The sequence below is a fragment of the Teleopsis dalmanni genome, chromosome 2 (assembly GCF_002237135.1).
Source record: "Teleopsis dalmanni isolate 2A chromosome 2, ASM223713v2, whole genome shotgun sequence".
NCBI classification, from domain to species: Eukaryota; Metazoa; Arthropoda; class Insecta; order Diptera; family Diopsidae; genus Teleopsis; species Teleopsis dalmanni.
Window position 1 is genome coordinate 228,561,426 of NC_051847.1, and position 17,282 is coordinate 228,578,707.

The 17,282-nt window shown below is 30.3% G+C and overlaps 4 protein-coding genes across 6 annotated transcripts; 2 read left to right on the forward strand and 2 right to left on the reverse strand.

Moving 5' to 3' along the window:
• Window positions 1-2,950: 2,950 nt before the first annotated feature.
• Window positions 2,951-5,515, forward strand: LOC119678167 (actin-87E). The gene is made up of 2 exons (XM_038089863.1): window positions 2,951-3,046; window positions 4,255-5,515. The coding sequence occupies exon 2, from the start codon at window positions 4,276-4,278 to the stop codon at window positions 5,404-5,406; it is 1,131 nt and encodes a 376-aa protein (XP_037945791.1). The 5' UTR covers window positions 2,951-3,046; window positions 4,255-4,275; the 3' UTR covers window positions 5,407-5,515.
• Window positions 5,516-8,577: 3,062 nt separating this feature from the next.
• LOC119678166 (band 4.1-like protein 5) lies at window positions 8,578-13,650 on the reverse strand. 3 transcript variants are annotated; one of them, XM_038089859.1, is made up of 12 exons: window positions 13,293-13,649; window positions 13,075-13,222; window positions 12,841-13,017; window positions 12,560-12,768; window positions 12,005-12,506; window positions 11,718-11,946; window positions 11,514-11,660; window positions 11,062-11,181; window positions 10,801-10,952; window positions 10,578-10,732; window positions 9,772-10,401; window positions 8,579-8,827 (listed from the first exon to the last, which is right to left on the reverse strand). In XM_038089859.1, the coding sequence occupies exons 1-12, from the start codon at window positions 13,431-13,433 to the stop codon at window positions 8,690-8,692; spliced, it is 2,748 nt and encodes a 915-aa protein (XP_037945787.1). In that variant the 5' UTR covers window positions 13,434-13,649; the 3' UTR covers window positions 8,579-8,689. The 3 variants fall into 3 exon arrangements, with proteins under 3 accessions (XP_037945789.1, XP_037945787.1, XP_037945790.1); XM_038089861.1 differs by lacking the exon at window positions 11,062-11,181 and having other exon boundaries at window positions 8,578-8,827; window positions 13,293-13,650; XM_038089862.1 differs by lacking the exon at window positions 9,772-10,401 and having other exon boundaries at window positions 8,580-8,827; window positions 13,293-13,644.
• A 581-nt stretch (window positions 13,651-14,231) lies between these two features.
• On the forward strand, window positions 14,232-15,794 carry LOC119678168 (WD repeat domain phosphoinositide-interacting protein 3). Its single transcript, XM_038089864.1, has 5 exons — window positions 14,232-14,512; window positions 14,638-15,071; window positions 15,127-15,315; window positions 15,373-15,592; window positions 15,666-15,794. The coding sequence occupies exons 1-5, from the start codon at window positions 14,446-14,448 to the stop codon at window positions 15,773-15,775; spliced, it is 1,020 nt and encodes a 339-aa protein (XP_037945792.1). The 5' UTR covers window positions 14,232-14,445; the 3' UTR covers window positions 15,776-15,794.
• An 89-nt stretch (window positions 15,795-15,883) lies between these two features.
• LOC119678169 (signal peptidase complex subunit 1) lies at window positions 15,884-16,765 on the reverse strand. The gene is made up of 3 exons (XM_038089865.1): window positions 16,637-16,765; window positions 16,343-16,489; window positions 15,884-16,275 (listed from the first exon to the last, which is right to left on the reverse strand). The coding sequence occupies exons 1-3, from the start codon at window positions 16,658-16,660 to the stop codon at window positions 16,159-16,161; spliced, it is 288 nt and encodes a 95-aa protein (XP_037945793.1). The 5' UTR covers window positions 16,661-16,765; the 3' UTR covers window positions 15,884-16,158.
• Window positions 16,766-17,282: the final 517 nt, after the last annotated feature.

A 17,282-nucleotide genomic window follows, 5' to 3' on the forward strand; every position in this document is an offset into this window, starting at 1 on the left:
TAAATGTTTAAAGGAAATTGAAATATATGATAGAATAAGGAATGGAAAAATGAATTGAACCTGGGTGTAGTACGTATGTAGTTAATATTGCAACACATGAAGTTAAGTTATAATGTATAATTGAGTCGCAGGGTATAACAGGATATAAGACGCGATCCTCTAACAACCGCTGCCAGTTTATTCATAGAGTACTTAAATTTCGTAAAGCGTAGAATAATTCTGTTAATTACATCTATGAACATTTTCATAGTAACTATAAGTAAAACTGTCAATACCTTCTGGTTACATCAGAAACACTGTTGAGCTAACATCACAAGCATGTCCTGAAAAAGATGGCAGGTTTTTTATGCAAAGTCAAAATCAAGAGGTTAAAAGTCAATCTTCGTATAACTATTTTTCTTGTATTAAATATTCATAGGTTATCTATAAAACAAATTTTGAGAAATTATGAGCCTTCATTGAGATGAAAATTCGTTTAAATTCCAGTAATCCAGAGACAGAGAGGATCTGTCTCTTGCTTTATCTCTGGCTACGCTGCTGATGTCTTGCGATATAAAGGTTTGAAGTATTGGTTGGGATAGTATTCTGTTTTCTAACTAAAATATTAATTAAAATATGTAAAATTGATTACTTAAGTATTAGCAGTGGATTTCGAATTTGAATTACAATGACGAATGTCTTTCATCTATATTATGATTGCATGATATGTAAATGGATGGTTGCGTTAAATTTGTGTTATTACTTGATATATAAAGTTTAAATTGTTTACGCCCCACTAGATTTATATGGCAACACAATGGGCTAAGAAACCTTAGTGGATTTTAATAATACCTGTAACAACCATAAACTAATCGTAATAGAATTAGTAAATTATACTGCAACAGCATCCTTCTGCGTGACATATAGTTCAAGACAACTCAATAGTGCAATAGTTTAAGTTTAGTGTTTTAGGATATATAACACTATTAGAATTTTACGACACACTTCAATTAATACAACATATTACTTGAACTTTAAATCTCTTATACAACAGAGCTGGCTATATACATTTTTAACGAAAGTCAAGGCATTTGATATTCTGATATTCTGATATTCATCAACCGATTCAAGTTCTGATCGTATAACTGTTAGATTATATATTTTTCTTTAAAAATATATTTGTAAAAAAAACAACATTTGAACAATACCAATTCAGGTGCGGCAGCAGAAACTAAATCTGTTGGTAATTATGACATGCAATATAAAATTGCAACTGACTAAATAATGTATGTATTTCAATATATGAATATGTGTGTAACAATATATGTTTTTTTTACAATATAGAATTAGAAATGTTCAAATTGACGCAACAAGTTTGCAAATAAAAGAAAAAATACTAATTGAATATTTTTATTTTAATTTTCTTTTAACTGATAAATAAGAACAAAATTCTATTAAATGAAATAATTTGTTTATTCTAATTTTTATTTTATATATATATATTTTCAAACTTTTTTCATACATGATGTGAAATTTTTCATCCATCCATGTATGGGATGGTATGGTCTTTTGGATGATAAATACAAAAAAAAACAAAAACAAGTAGAAAAAACAATTATAAAATCATTTCTCTCAAAGCAATACCAACACAAAATTGAAGAGCACAATTTTCTTTTTTCTTCTTTTTATTTGGAAAATGGATAAATAAATATTCTCCTTTCAAATCATATTTTTGTGGTGTGCCTATTTTTCATCTCGAGTGCAAGAGAAGTTTGTATACACATGAATGATATTCTTCAGATATGAAGCGCTACACAGTGCAGGACGTCTATTAAACAGGCGATTAAAATTGTGTTATTTTATATTATTTTTACAGAAATTATATTTATTTATTATTATTATATGTAATTATGGCAGGCCCGAATATAAAATGTATTTCAACTTGTATAAGTATGGGGTTCTAGCTCACCTCTTCAACCAGCACTTTCCTAATATTGTCAGTCTTCTTATTCGGTCCACTGTACCTAATACTACCAATTCCTTTACACAAAAATCTTTTGAGTAGTTAACAGTTTGTCCGGATAGAGGCGAAAAGTGAGATAATAAGTGTTCAATATTTCAAAAGTCTCTAACGGGAGCACTCAATTTAATTGTTTCTATACTTATCAAACAATATTATCTAACATAATGATAAAATTATTGTTAAACAAAATAGAGTGTTAACTCTTTTCTGACATATTTTTTATATTTTAGATTTGCCTCGGTATTTGAATGGTTTTTTCCATTTGTTATGTTATTTCTATTTGTCCATTATTTCTATTTGGCGTTAGAAATAATGGACTTAACAAAACTTATAGGTTTTATTTTTAAGATCAGATAGTTAACTAGTGGTGATTGAGAAGTCACATTTTGTATGTGAATCCGTCATTTTCTTATGTATTACCCAACGAAACTCTGCTTATCATAAATGGGTTCACATGTAGGTTTGGTTGCAAAATTTTTCAACAGCTTTTTGCTTGCAATAAAAGCTGGTTTATAATTGAATTGAAATTAATTCATTAAACCTGAATTTGGTTGCCGTATAACTGTTGTACTTTGAAAGCATTTAACTACTCTCAGTATTAATTCAATTAAAGGTTCTTATGCTAATATTGGTTTTATTATATAACTATTGTAACTTTGTTTTCGAAATGGTAGAAGTAACATTCTCTCTTCATTTTTTGTAAATATCATACTGCTGTGTAGCATATATAATGGATCACTAGTGCATCTTAAGAAATTGACTGTATTATAATTTCGACTAATTTCATAGAGTGAAGAGATGAGAATTCGGCCCCCTCATAAGATGCACAACTTATGCTTACATTACATACCATCACTAGACTAATATATGAATATTTTTCATATATGTGTTGGTAATTTTTAAAGTTTCGGAGGTGTTCAAGAACTAAATTCCTACCGCAGGTATAAATATTAGAACACGGACATCCAGCTAGCACTCGCAGTTCTATAGCGAAAGTGGAAAGTGTTGATTAATATTGTGATATTTTGTTTTGAACGATAAACGGTTAGTAAACTCTCAACAAATCTGTGTTAAAATTATATCCTTAATAAATACAATTGGATGTGAAACACAAAACTTTATTTTATTTAAAAGAACAGAATTACAATTTTGAGATCTTGAACTTTTTGTGGATTAAAAGCAATAAATTTTATTAAAGAAGTGTATTTTTGTTCTGATAAAAAATGATTAACTAATTTAATATGGAGTCTTAATATAAAAACTCTAAGAATATTTGAGTTCCAAACCTTTCAATTTTAAAATTTAAATAATTTTTTTTGTTGATTTTTCAAATGCTTTCTTGGTCTTCTGTGTCTTATAATACATACATAAACTGTATATGGAAACAATTATTTTTAGAAATGCTAAATGGAATATACTGTTCAGCAGAATTACAAATATAGACATTCACCCATTTAGCTCTGCTTTTTAAACAGAGCAAATGAAATTCTGAATATGAGAGATGAAAAACAGATCCAAATGCATGGATATAAAATTATACAATATACGTGTGAACACAATATGGTATATATATTTTTAGTATCTATAATACAATCCAGTAAAATTTCGAAGAATGTGCTTCAGCTTTTCAACAAGTATTTTCAATTTTGTATCCAAAAAAATTGTTCAGTTAAAATAGCTTTACATATATGATAACTGACTGATATTATATCATTAATGACTATAATAGACATATTCAGTTTCATACATTATATTCATATATTAAAATAAGCTTAGTCTAAATCCATAAGCACGAATTAGTTTTCATATAGAAAATAATTAACAATGAAGATCCTATGGCCGAGATAGTCTCCGACATGTTTGCTCTATGAAAAGTTAAATTAAAACACTATAGTCTATTAAATGGGGTTTGATGCTGTTATGTAAATAATTCGCCAAAAAGCATAGAATTGCACATAAAATCATCATCTTCAAAGATCTTCATAATAATGTTTTGTTTACGATTCAAACATCTGCATAATATTTTCTGTTAATATTGCTAATGTTATGTCATGCACACCCACATAGTATGAAATGGCGCCAAAACCACTATTTGGATAGTTTCCAGGTGCACAGAGCGTTTACACCAGCCCACTCAATAATTTCTCACGGTGGCTATATTTTCAATTCTACTTCTCCTACCTTTTTTAAATTTTTTCTCTCTCCTAATTAATAAAATGTATTAATTAAATTTTCATTCTCTTTTGTTGCAGTAAAAACACAAAAAAACCAAAATGTGTGATGATGAGGTTGCTGCTTTAGTCGTTGACAATGGTTCCGGCATGTGCAAGGCTGGTTTCGCTGGTGATGATGCACCACGTGCTGTCTTCCCCTCAATTGTTGGTCGTCCCCGCCATCAAGGTGTCATGGTTGGTATGGGTCAAAAGGATTCCTATGTCGGTGATGAAGCCCAAAGCAAACGTGGTATTCTCACTTTGAAATATCCAATTGAACATGGTATTATCACCAACTGGGATGATATGGAGAAAATCTGGCATCACACTTTCTACAACGAATTGCGTGTCGCCCCAGAAGAGCATCCAGTGCTTTTAACTGAGGCCCCATTGAATCCAAAGGCTAATCGTGAAAAGATGACACAAATTATGTTTGAAACTTTCAACACACCAGCCATGTATGTAGCTATTCAGGCTGTGCTCTCATTGTACGCCTCTGGTCGTACCACTGGTATTGTATTGGATTCAGGTGATGGTGTTTCCCACACAGTGCCCATTTATGAAGGTTATGCTTTACCTCACGCTATTCTCCGTTTGGATTTGGCTGGTCGTGATTTAACTGACTACCTCATGAAGATCTTGACTGAACGTGGTTATTCCTTCACAACCACAGCTGAACGTGAAATTGTTCGTGATATTAAGGAAAAATTGTGCTATGTTGCTTTGGACTTTGAACAGGAAATGGCAACTGCTGCTGCATCAACCTCTTTGGAAAAATCATATGAACTTCCTGATGGTCAAGTTATCACCATCGGTAACGAACGTTTCCGCTGCCCTGAATCACTCTTCCAACCATCCTTCTTGGGTATGGAATCTTGTGGTATTCACGAAACAGTATACAACTCAATTATGAAGTGCGATGTCGATATCCGTAAGGATTTGTATGCCAACATTGTTATGTCTGGTGGCACCACCATGTACCCAGGTATTGCTGATCGTATGCAAAAGGAAATCACTGCCTTGGCTCCATCAACCATTAAAATTAAGATCATTGCTCCACCAGAACGTAAATACTCAGTATGGATCGGCGGCTCTATCTTGGCTTCCCTCTCTACCTTCCAGCAAATGTGGATTTCAAAACAAGAATACGACGAATCCGGTCCAGGCATTGTCCACCGCAAGTGCTTCTAAGCATGAAATGCATTCAGTGCATCATCAGCCTGCCAAATATTCAAGTGCTATGTTGTACCACTACTATTTTACTATTATAACTTTAATTATTATTTATACACTTTTTTTTAATAAGAAATTATATTTAAAATTTATTTAATAACAAAACCATAAAGAACTCAAACTTAATTAAAATTATTTTATTATTTTTTAAAATTAATATTTTTATTAATTTTATCCTAGAATTATAATGCCAAAGAAAAGATATCCTAAAATATGAAGAATAAGAAACTTTTTCAAAATATATACAATAAATGTCCTTTTAAAGTACTTTACAGTGTTTTATTCACTATTATGAACGTCATAAATTAAGATGCGATAAAAAATTTTTGCAAATATGAATACATCTCCGAAATCCAGTGAGTACATGTAAGGCTGTTAGAGATTATACGACAACAAAGTGAACTCCATATGTGTTACCGTAACACTGAAACAGAGCTCACACACCAACATAAAAACAGAATATTTGAACACTGCCGACACCCCATATTTGTTTACAGTAGGGACGAAATAGTTCTAGCTTAGACATATAACCAAATGTAGTCTATATATAGGTATTGTACAATATCGTCTTAGTCTTATAATTAACTTTCTCCTTTCTTTCTTCACTTAAGGTCACACATTAACACTTGTGATCAGAATGGTGACAACAGGAATATTGCTTTTTACGGATTTTATAGGACCTATATAATACATATTACTTAAAAGCAAGGATTTACTTAGTGAAATCTTACGGCATAGATTTTTATAGTAATCTTCCAATGCTTCTTTTATTTTTTCGCGTGAATCTGAAATACAGGAGTAAACCCGTTATTATAATCTAAGTATCGAAGCGGCTGCTAATGTTGCCTCATATGTTCAAACTGCCTACTTTTAATGTGCTTGCCTACTCACATTGATAATCATATAAATATTTGTACAGAAGTCAATAACCTTTTATTTTAAAGTCATACGTGTACCATAATCTAAATAAAACTTAAGTTCTCTGCATAATGAGTAATCATTATATTGCTCCCATAATTACAGGATTTCATTATTCTTAAGCAACAAACTATAGACCCAGCTTTCAGATTAACATTTTAATGTGTCGTACGTAAAACTGGATCCTATCAGATATCTATTGATATTAGTATTCATTTACATATCAACGGGAATAAATGAATAAATAATAAATTATTATAGAAGCAAGTTCCTCATTATCCACTTAAATCAAGAAAATTGTGTAGTTTAAAGAAACTCCTTACTTTTTTACTTATACAAACCACCCTAAAATAGCAAGACTCCCCCTTCTATTATTAAAATTCAGTATTTACAATTTTAAAAATTTATTTGCTGTATATATTATATATAATATATGTCATTCAAAAAACAGATAAAATATCTTAGGATATATGATAAAAAATAATACTTAGAAGGGAATATTACATGTGGTCCCATTATTACAAATTTCCAGTTACTTTTTTGTATTCTCGTCGTTAATATAGTTGTAGGTACATTAAAATAATAGATGTTTTATTTATTAACTAAAGCACTTATATATAAAAAATTTCAATTTCAATTTAAAACTATTTTATTGAGCACAAGTAAGTCATAGAAGGGTTTTAATTTTTACTACTTTTTTCTAAAATCATGGAACATTGAAAATATACATTATTCTCATTTTTAAGTTCTTTAAGTACACCTTAAACTAAAGAATGTTTACTATATTATAATATATGGAATTGCTTTAAGAAGCTCGAAGATCAATTTTAATGGATATAAAAAGATTAATTTTTATTTAAAATTATAAACTGTTTGATGGCTTAATACTTAACATTTTCAACATTGAAGATGTTTGTACAGAACTTTTCTATACAAATTTACAAGACACTCGGCACTATTATTTGATATTTTCTTTTAATTTTTTTTTGCTTTCTTCGACTTTATCTTTATTCATTTTCAATATTTAATGGATACCAATGAATTGAGCTAATGGCCACATGAGTAGCACAAGAAAGCAGTGAGCAACATTGCGAATATACAAATTATGTTTAAAGTAAAAAACAACAAATTGGCAATAACAACGATGTTGTTTTCTGTATTACAAGAGTTAGCTAGTCAGTTAATCGGATAAGGTGAAGATGCAAACTATCTATTGCAAATAAAATAATTTAAATTAAAATTTTATAAGTTGTAATTTAACATCATTTTTAAGATGAAAGTGACTATTATATTTAATAGAAACTATTTTTATTAAAATTTTATTATATGATTATTATTATAGTATATATAAGAATAATGTTAGACGATTGGGTAATAAGAACATTTTAGATATTTGATTGAGGATTGTTGTTTTTTGGTGATATATACATTTGCCGCTAATGGTTCAGGTCTCTATCTTTTTGGATTTTAGCTTAGTTAAGAGAAGTTCAGATGTCGCATTACTTTCTAATTTAAAAATTTGAATAATGTCATTCATAATAATTTATTTTAAGAAATAAAGTATTATGCATAATCATGTTCGTAATATGACAGAATTTATATAAGAGTCACACAAAATAAACACTTGAGTGCGTTGAAATCAATTTCTATTCGATATATTCTATTAACCGTAAATATAGTAACTTTCTTCTTCTATATTTTTCTTATATATTTTGTTTAAGCCACCAAACAGTTTACAATTTTTTTTCTATTTCTAAAGGCAGTTTTGTCCGTAGGAATATTTAAAGTATTATGCAAAAAATAAATTTTTTTTAAAATTACCAACTATATGTAAAGTAAAATGTTTATAATTGTATCATCTGATTATTTGTAAATATATATTTTTATATATATATAAACATTTTCATACAAAATGCAGTGTATGAACTGCTTTTATTAGTCTTTAATAAAATTTTAGAGCTACGAAAAAGTAGCTGTTATATTTATGTTTATTATTTTGATTTAGCTGCTTCATAATCTGGAAGACCCAGAAATTCTATAAGGCTATATAAGTTTACATTTTAATTATATCATTTACTATTTATTAGACATTATAAATCAATGTAAATGAGTTCATAAGGCACAAGTTACAATCTATCATCATTTCAAATGCTATGTAAATGTTATACTTTTTGTTTTTGAATATAAAAGTTGTTAACATATAAATTTTAAATATATAAATAATAATCATCATAATCATTCGTACTATAATGTATATTGTATAAAATTGCTTATGTCTATTAAACTACGCGTATATAATTAAAATCTTCAAATCATGGAATAATTACAACTGTGTTGTAATTACCGATTTTCGTATTATTGTCGGTTCCTTGCCTTTCGGCGCAGTAACGACTTCGGAGGAAACTAACCAAGGTGAAACCATGTCATTGTTGGCCGGAATGTGAGTCTTGTGATTAGATAACTGTGAAAAGAAATAAAATCAATTATAAGATAATGAAAACATGGAGAACACATCTCTGCTTTTCATGCATCTTCATATTTTTGAAGTCAACAATCGATATAAAATTGAAAAACAATCTGTGAGTTATTCTAAATATATATTATGTACAATAAAAGATATTTCCCTAGCTTAAAAACGATTATATTAGTATAAAGAATATTTTTCACATCTGAAATAACTTTAAAATTTAAATATCATATCATATATATATACCACATCAGGTTCTATTTGTAGCACTCGACCTACATGGATTCTTGTTTTTAGGATTGTTAGTATTCTGTGCGGAATACTACTCAGCTTAATTTTGATTTTTTATTTCTTGATAGAATTCCATCCAGACCATATATATATAGGCTACAGGCAGGTAGCCAGATGGTTTCAGTCCCTCAAGTACTCCATTGCGATATGAATCAAAAGACTATATATATATACATATGTACATTAATTATTGTTTTAACAGGACTGTTATAAAAGATTATATTTTTTCAACTACTAGAATTATCTGAAAATCCCCAAGACTAAATTTCTGGCTATGAACTTGCTCATATTCAAAGTGTTAGATATCTCTTTTATTATTAAGTTTATATTTTTAAAATAAACTTAGCATAATTAATTGAACAATTACGTATGAAAAATAAATTTTTAAACAATTTATTACAATACAAAGTATCTCCAGCAGACGCTGGCTTGGTTCAGCTATTGGCGAGAATGATCCGTATATACATGTGAATATCAGATTTATGTACAAGTTTTTATTATTTATACGTAAAACCACAAAAAGAGGGATAAACAAAATATAAATTAATACTAATTAAATTATAATACCAAATCGGAAGACATAAAATCGAATAAACAAAGAACGAAACAATTATGAAGCAACAAAAAATGGAAACATAAAAACAAACCTTTTTTTCGCGATTTTTATCGTTCGTTTCATTAAGGATAATTTTTTGTTCCTTTTGCTGATCCAATTGCTTTTGTTGGCGTTCCTGTTCGTTCAAGGTGGAGAACAGAATTGTGCCGGCTGACGGTGTTGAGCGTATAGAATCGGCTTCTTCAGAGCGTTTCTCTTCGTTTTGCCTTTGTGAATTATTGTTATTGATGATATTGTTGATGAAAATCTCATTGATCAACATTTCAGCTGGCGAAGTCGTTGAGGTCACTGAACTGGGTGTACTGCTGCTGGTATATGAGGGTGAAGTGGATGATGTACTATTTGCAGAATGCATTGTGACCGAGTTATCATTTGCAGGAATGTTTAATTTTGCAGTGGATAAGTTGGGAGCGTTAACGGTTAATGTTGGATTCGAAATTTCGACAGGTAGGCTTGTATGTATGGATGTGTTGTTAAAACGTGATATTGGTGCAAGGTTGTTAGTATGTGCATTGAAGTCAGATATGAATGTGGCATTTGCAAATGGCGATGTGGGCGAAGAGGCCGTACTGCTGTTGTTTTTAGCGCCACTAAATAAACTGTTGCTAACAGTTGTTGTAGGCTTTTGTTCGATTATGCTAAGTGTAAGTTTGTCACCACCCTTTAACCATATGTGCATATATGTGTATACGATTTATGTCATTATTAATACATTAACAAAACAAAAACAAGTAATAAGTGGGACATGTAAAAACAAGCGATAAATACAGAAACAATAAAAACAAATCAATGTAAGTAATCAGATAGTTTTACACATGATATACATCAATCACTTACCACAGATATGTAAGTTGCATTTAGTGAATCTGGTCCATCGTTATGATGTACATTGGATATGCTATTGTTATTATTAACCGAAGTGGCAGCAGGCACAAACATTTGATTGGTGAGCTTAGCATTCGAGTTGGCACCAAGTTCCTCTTCAACGCGTGCTAAAAGATATAATAAGTTACGGTTATATATAGTTTTAGCGGATATTTACCTTTTAATAAATATTTACCTTTTAATATGTTGCACTTTATATGCCCAGGAGGCAAAATTCCACCGCCAACATTAGCCAATTTAACTTGGTTATTAGGTTTTTCAGCATTTGATAGTCGCTTTAAGGTTTCCGTGTTATGCTCCATATCAAAGGTTTTGTTTATAGTTAATCTATTGTTAGAAATATTCAATTCGTTAAATATTGTATTTTACATTGAATAAACATAAGAAACAAATCAACAAGGAATTTTAGATAACGTAGGATTCTTTTGTACTCTACCTGATACTGTTAGCGTCATTAATAGCTTCAGTCGCTAATATTGATGGGGATGGATCTTTAACAATGGATTTAAGTAATGAATCTAGCTCTTTATCTTTATCCGATAAGCCACTCTTAATGCTATACAGTGAAATATTTAAAAATTAGTACTGACAATTACTAAATAAAAATTATTAACAACAAATAAACAATACATACTAAAAACATTTAATGAACTACACTTGATATTTACAAATACAAAATCAGCAGTTATGAAGCCATTACTTATATTTACTAATACACTTCTTTAGGTGTTATTTTTGTCATATTGACGGTTAGCTCGACTTTTAAGTGTTATAATAATTGCTTGGCAATAAAAACAGAATTCATTCTTAAAGCAATGCACAGAATTTTGTTAATTAATGTAGATTTCCTGATAATAAATAATACATTTCTATTACAAACATTTTTACCTTAGTCCTGAGCTAATGGACGATTTTCCAAATGAACCATGATGGGTTGCATTGTTTTTAAATGGATTTGTTTCCTCAAAAGTTTTTATTATGTTAGGTGAACATTGATTTGTTGCATTGCTAGCGCCCAAACATTCGGGTTCCAATCTTAAAAAATAAAAAAGTAAGCTTGGCAACATGATATTTAATATTTTCTTAACTTACTTTACAGTCAGTCCTGCTTTACCGAATGACCCGATTTTGCTGTAACCAGGTTCTTCAGCACTTGAATATGATTTAATTGAATTACGTCCCAAAGAAGCGCACGTATTTGTTTGTGAACCGGAATTAATTGAATCGGCACATAAAGTATCCTCCGTGGATACTACCTGTGGAGTATTATTTTGCGCAACTGGAGTAGCTGCAACAACATTTATCACCGGCGTTGGAGCAGCTGTAACGAAATTTAATTCAAATTACTATAACACTATACACTTAAATTTCAATCTCACCTCTAACAGGTGTTGCTGCTGCTGGTGGTAATGGTGTAGGCTCTTGTGTGGCTCGTTGTCTTTCTCGAAGCAAATGTGATTGTCGACTGGCAAAACGTTGCGAAGGTCTTCGTTCAAATTGCACAGTACGACGTGCTCTACTCTGCTGTGTTGTTTGAAATTCAGTACGACCCGAATAACGAAATCGTGAACCCATTCTAAAGAAGTTTTGACGCGCTGAGGGACCCTTAACAGGTGCACGTAAACGGAAGAAAGTGTGATGCTCAACAGCACATTTCCATAAATGTTTGCAAGCCTTCTCATTATACAAACGAAACACAAAAGTGTGCTCTTGTTCTCGGCCTTCATCGTCGTCCTCAATAACAATAAGTGTTAGCTTTTTCTTTTTAAAATCTAATTTACTAATTTTAGGCCAAAAGAAAAGTCCAATTTTTTGATCACGTTCAAATACTAAAATTCCAGTTGGTGTTAGCCCCAAATGGTATTCACAGCCATCCTTACCCTAAAAATGTTTATATTAAAATATTTTTAAGCAGCAAATATGAAAAATATTACCAAAACAGTATGCATATCCACCCCGTACATGTCCAACCACTTAGCCTTATTTAGATATGCAGTTTCAGCTTGAGCTGGAGTTAAACCCCGGCAGGTTTTGTATTCTTCCAAAATTGCTATTTCCAACTCTTCCGTTTGATCCGGAACGAAACGAAATTCTGACACTGTAGCAGCACTATGAGTATGTTCGTCATAGTCACCAAGTTCAGCTATAAAAAATAAAAATTCGTCAATGTCACCCACATACATACATTCACATACAATCTGAAAACTACACTTACATTGCAAAGCTAGTGCGCACAATTCAGAGGATTTATCATCTGGACAATCCAGTCGGCCTTCCAATAAATCTTGCTTTAATTGCAGAAAAAATAAGTAACGTGTCAATTCTTCTCGCAATGTATTCGGTTCCGATGAATAGAACTTTACTTTTAAACGAAATGTGTAGGGCGGACCAACTAATGTAATTATTTAATATTAGTACTGTTTTTTTTTTAATAATGCAATTAACATACTTTTAACTTGCTTCTTAATGGGCTTTGTTGGATCAAGCCAATGTTTCACGTGATTTGCATCTGTGAATTGTAAGCCAAAGTAATCTTTTTCTATAATGTCCAAGGCGTAAAACACTTGTTCGTACAAAAAACTGCCCATTGCTTTTTTCTGTAAATTGAGTATTTTATAAATTTTAAAGTTTCTTATAAAAAATATGTGTTGATTTTATGTTTTGTACCGATAGTTCAATAGACAGATCTGTAGAATCTAGTAAAATTACGCGACAATCTATTTTGTTCTTGTTTGCCAAATACTGAGCGCCACCAGCTCCAGTTCCACCTCTCACATTTTCTTTGCGACGACTTAAAAAACGCAGCATTTTAACAAAATCTCATTAAAAAACCTTTGAACAAGTATAGCAATTATATTCGTTGTATATTTTTTATTTAAATTATTATAATTAAGATGTAAAAAGCCATGAAAATGTATAAGCCAACTACCAACAACGCACAGCAGGAAAGCAACTTTGAAGTGAAACTCAACTTCTCTACACCACTTCTACACACACACATTTACAATAGGTACCACGTTATTCGAGAGTGGTAGAAAAATACGGTAGAAAAATATTGTTTGGGAAATGAATAATACAATAGTTTTTGTATTTATTTTAAAGTTAAATTTATACGTTATTTAAAAAATTAAAATTTTGAATTCAATGCAAATTAAGAAAATATAACTTAAAAAATCACTAAGAAGATGTGAGTTTAAGACTCAAACACGCGTGCTGTTCATTCGGGACTTGAAATGCAAGAGAGATCAATTGAGAAGCCAGTTCAGTAAGTAAGCAAAAACTAGAAAGTAACGTTATTTTTTATACTTTAAGTCTCGTATGTAATATGCAAGGTTGACGAAAGTTAATGAAATAATAATTTAATAATATAAAAAAAAATGGATCAATATATCTCCCTATATCGTTTATTATACAATTAAATACTATTGTACAATTCGTACTTATCTAAATAGCTAACTTTTGTGATTAACTTAATTAAATATTATTCATTGTTACATATGTGACACATCCTTGTTGGCTTACAGTCCTAGATTCTATTTTGGCAACCCATATCAATTTTGCAAAATTTGTACTACTAAATACATCCCTGCATCTTATGCATCTAGCAAAAACAAATGAACTAACATTTTACCTGAATGAGGAAAACAAGAGATTAATTTTTATACTAAAGGAAAATAATTTTCTTGGAATTACATGCATTAATTTTAGTGCACTAAATCGTTGCTGTCCATTTAATTTTGTAAAACCAGGCATTTTGTTTGTTCTCGGCAGTGAAGTGAGAAAGAAGTCGAATTTGCGTTTCTCCAAAAACAAAACAAATATGAATTTAGTGGAAAAAAATGCATACGGCAATGGATTGCTGTATGCTGGATTTAATCAAGATCAAGGTATGTACATGTGTGCATTTTGCAAATGTGCTGAAATATATATTTAAATATACGCACATATGAAGATGATATATATTATTAAATTTGATTCTACATCTCATTTTATATTTATAATTAATCACTAGGCTGTTTTGCTTGTGGTACTTCTACTGGATTTCGTGTTTATAATTGCGACCCTTTAAAGGAAAAAGAACGACAATATTTTCCTGAAGGCGGTCTTAGCCATGTCGAGATGTTGTTTAGGTGTAATTATTTGGCATTGGTTGGTGGTGGCATACGTCCCTTGTATCCACCTAATAAGGTTATTGTATGGGACGATTTGAAGAAGGCACCAGCTATAAGTTTAGATTTTAATCAGCCCGTAAAATCTGTACGATTAAGGCGAGATCGTATAGTTGTTATATTGGAGGGTGTAATTAAAGTGTTTACATTTACACAATCACCGCAACAATTACATGTTTTTGAAACAAGTGCTAATCCAAATGGTCTTTGTGTTTTGAGTCCACACAGCAATAAAAGTTTGCTTGCATTCCCCGGCAGACGTACCGGTCACGTTCAGGTATTATATTTGCTTTTCAAATTATTTGTATGATATTATTTATTTTGGACTTCAGATTGTTGATTTGGGAAATACAGAACGAGCACCTCTGGAACTTATAGCCCATGAAGCTGCAATTAGTCAATTAACTTTCAATTTGCAAGGAACGCGCTTAGCAACGGCCAGTGAAAAAGGGACTTTAATACGAATTTTTGACACAGAGAATGGAAAAAAAGTATGTGAATTAAGAAGAGGCAGCAATCAGGTATAAAACGAAATATATTGATTTTTATATCAGACAAGTTACTTATTTTGCACTTAGGCAAATATTTACTGTATTAATTTTAACCATCCATCGACTATGTTGGTTGTATCTTCTGACCATGGAACTATTCATGTTTTTAATTTGGAGGATAATAAGCCAAAGGAATCATCCTTAATACCCAAGTACTTTTCGAGTCAATGGAGTTTTGTCAAGTTTTCTATACCACAGGGGCCTCCTTGCATTTGTGCTTTCGGTACTGACTCTAATTCTGTCATAGGTAAATTTAGACGATTTTTTATAAGCAATATATGTTCGGATGCTGATCTATTTATTTTCTTTGGATTTTAAAGCAATATGTGCAGATGGTCATTATTTTAAATTTATATTCAACCATAAAGGCGAATGCAGTCGAGATGTCTGCACACAATTTTTAGAACTTTCTGATGATCAAATGGATTGAGATTAACTATATATAAACTATGGATATTCATTATTGAACTAGCAATTAAGTAAGAAAGGTTTTCCATTGTGATGCGAGTTATGTTGCAAAGAACTTTGCGGCTTGGTTTTTTTAAAATAAAATTTATTTGAGCGTTTAGATTTATATATAATTATACAATATATGTATAGAAAATAATATATATTAAATTTGTCCTAAATAAAGATTAAATTTAAAGGAATAAAATTATATAAAACAGTTATGATTATAAAGGTCTTCAATGTTAATTAATAGTAATCGGTAGTTTTTCTATAGTCACTCATTTATTTGTAAAGGTAGAAATTACTAAGTTCGCTCTTGCTTGATGATTTATTTTTACTATTTAAATTCGGAATGTGTGGATTTCACTTTTTCTTTTTCTTGACTTCTTCACCATCGTTGACTTGTACACTGGGTTCCGGACGAGGTTTTTGCCAATTTAATGGACGCCTTCTATACATTGGCCATGGTGGTATAGTTACCTAAAATAAATACAGTTATGATTTTGATATTTATTATTCTATATCTGTTATTAACAGCCTTAATTACCAATGAAGCAAGTAAGAAGCCGGCTCCAAGTATATAAACGGTTTGTGAAAATTGTTGAATTATACCACCCCAAATCAGACCAACAATGCCAAAAAGTGCTATAATGAATCGTGATAGTTTTTCCGCCTTGTGCTGACCTTCATAATCCTTGAATATTTAAAAATAATACATTTTTTTTAAATCTATAGGTAAGTGCTACACATCGCAGTCATTTAAGTCTTGTTTGAAAAAATTTTAAAATGATCACTTCTGAAAATTTCTATATTGTTGAAGTTGCATTTTATATTATCTTACCATATGAGTTTGAATATTAAACATCTTATAAATGATTTAATTTAACTTCTCAAAACAAAACTCGCCACACGTCACCGATTTCTATATTCACGGTGTAATGTCTTAAAAAAGCGTAGTGTTTCGCCACTATTGTTTATATGTATAGAGATCTATCTCTTTCAAACACCTTCAATTGGGTATGAGAATTAGTTGCATACCCAAAGCTAGCTTTTATATTTTGTATTTGAAGTGTTGGAAAGTGTAAATTTAGTTAAGTACAAAATGTAAGGGATTCTTTTCAATTTTGATATAGCTATGAGAAATTTATTTTAAATCATGTTCTGACAGCCAAATTTCCTTAATTTCGTTATGACCTTAAAACTGAATTTTGTAAAGAAAATAAAAATTTCATTTTGCTGAAATAAAGATGAAATTAGGATTTTTGCGAAATTAAGGTGTGTTTGAACATAGAATGAGATGTGTCTGAACAAAGTATTAATCACGCATGTAATAATGAAAAAGTTTATCAAGAATTATTGATTAATAATTATCACATGTTCAAGAAAGTATTGTTATACTCTGACTATTATTAAAAAAAATTAAAATTAAAATTAATTAAAAATTATTATTTATGAATATCACTTTTAAAAATATTGCTTACGTTACC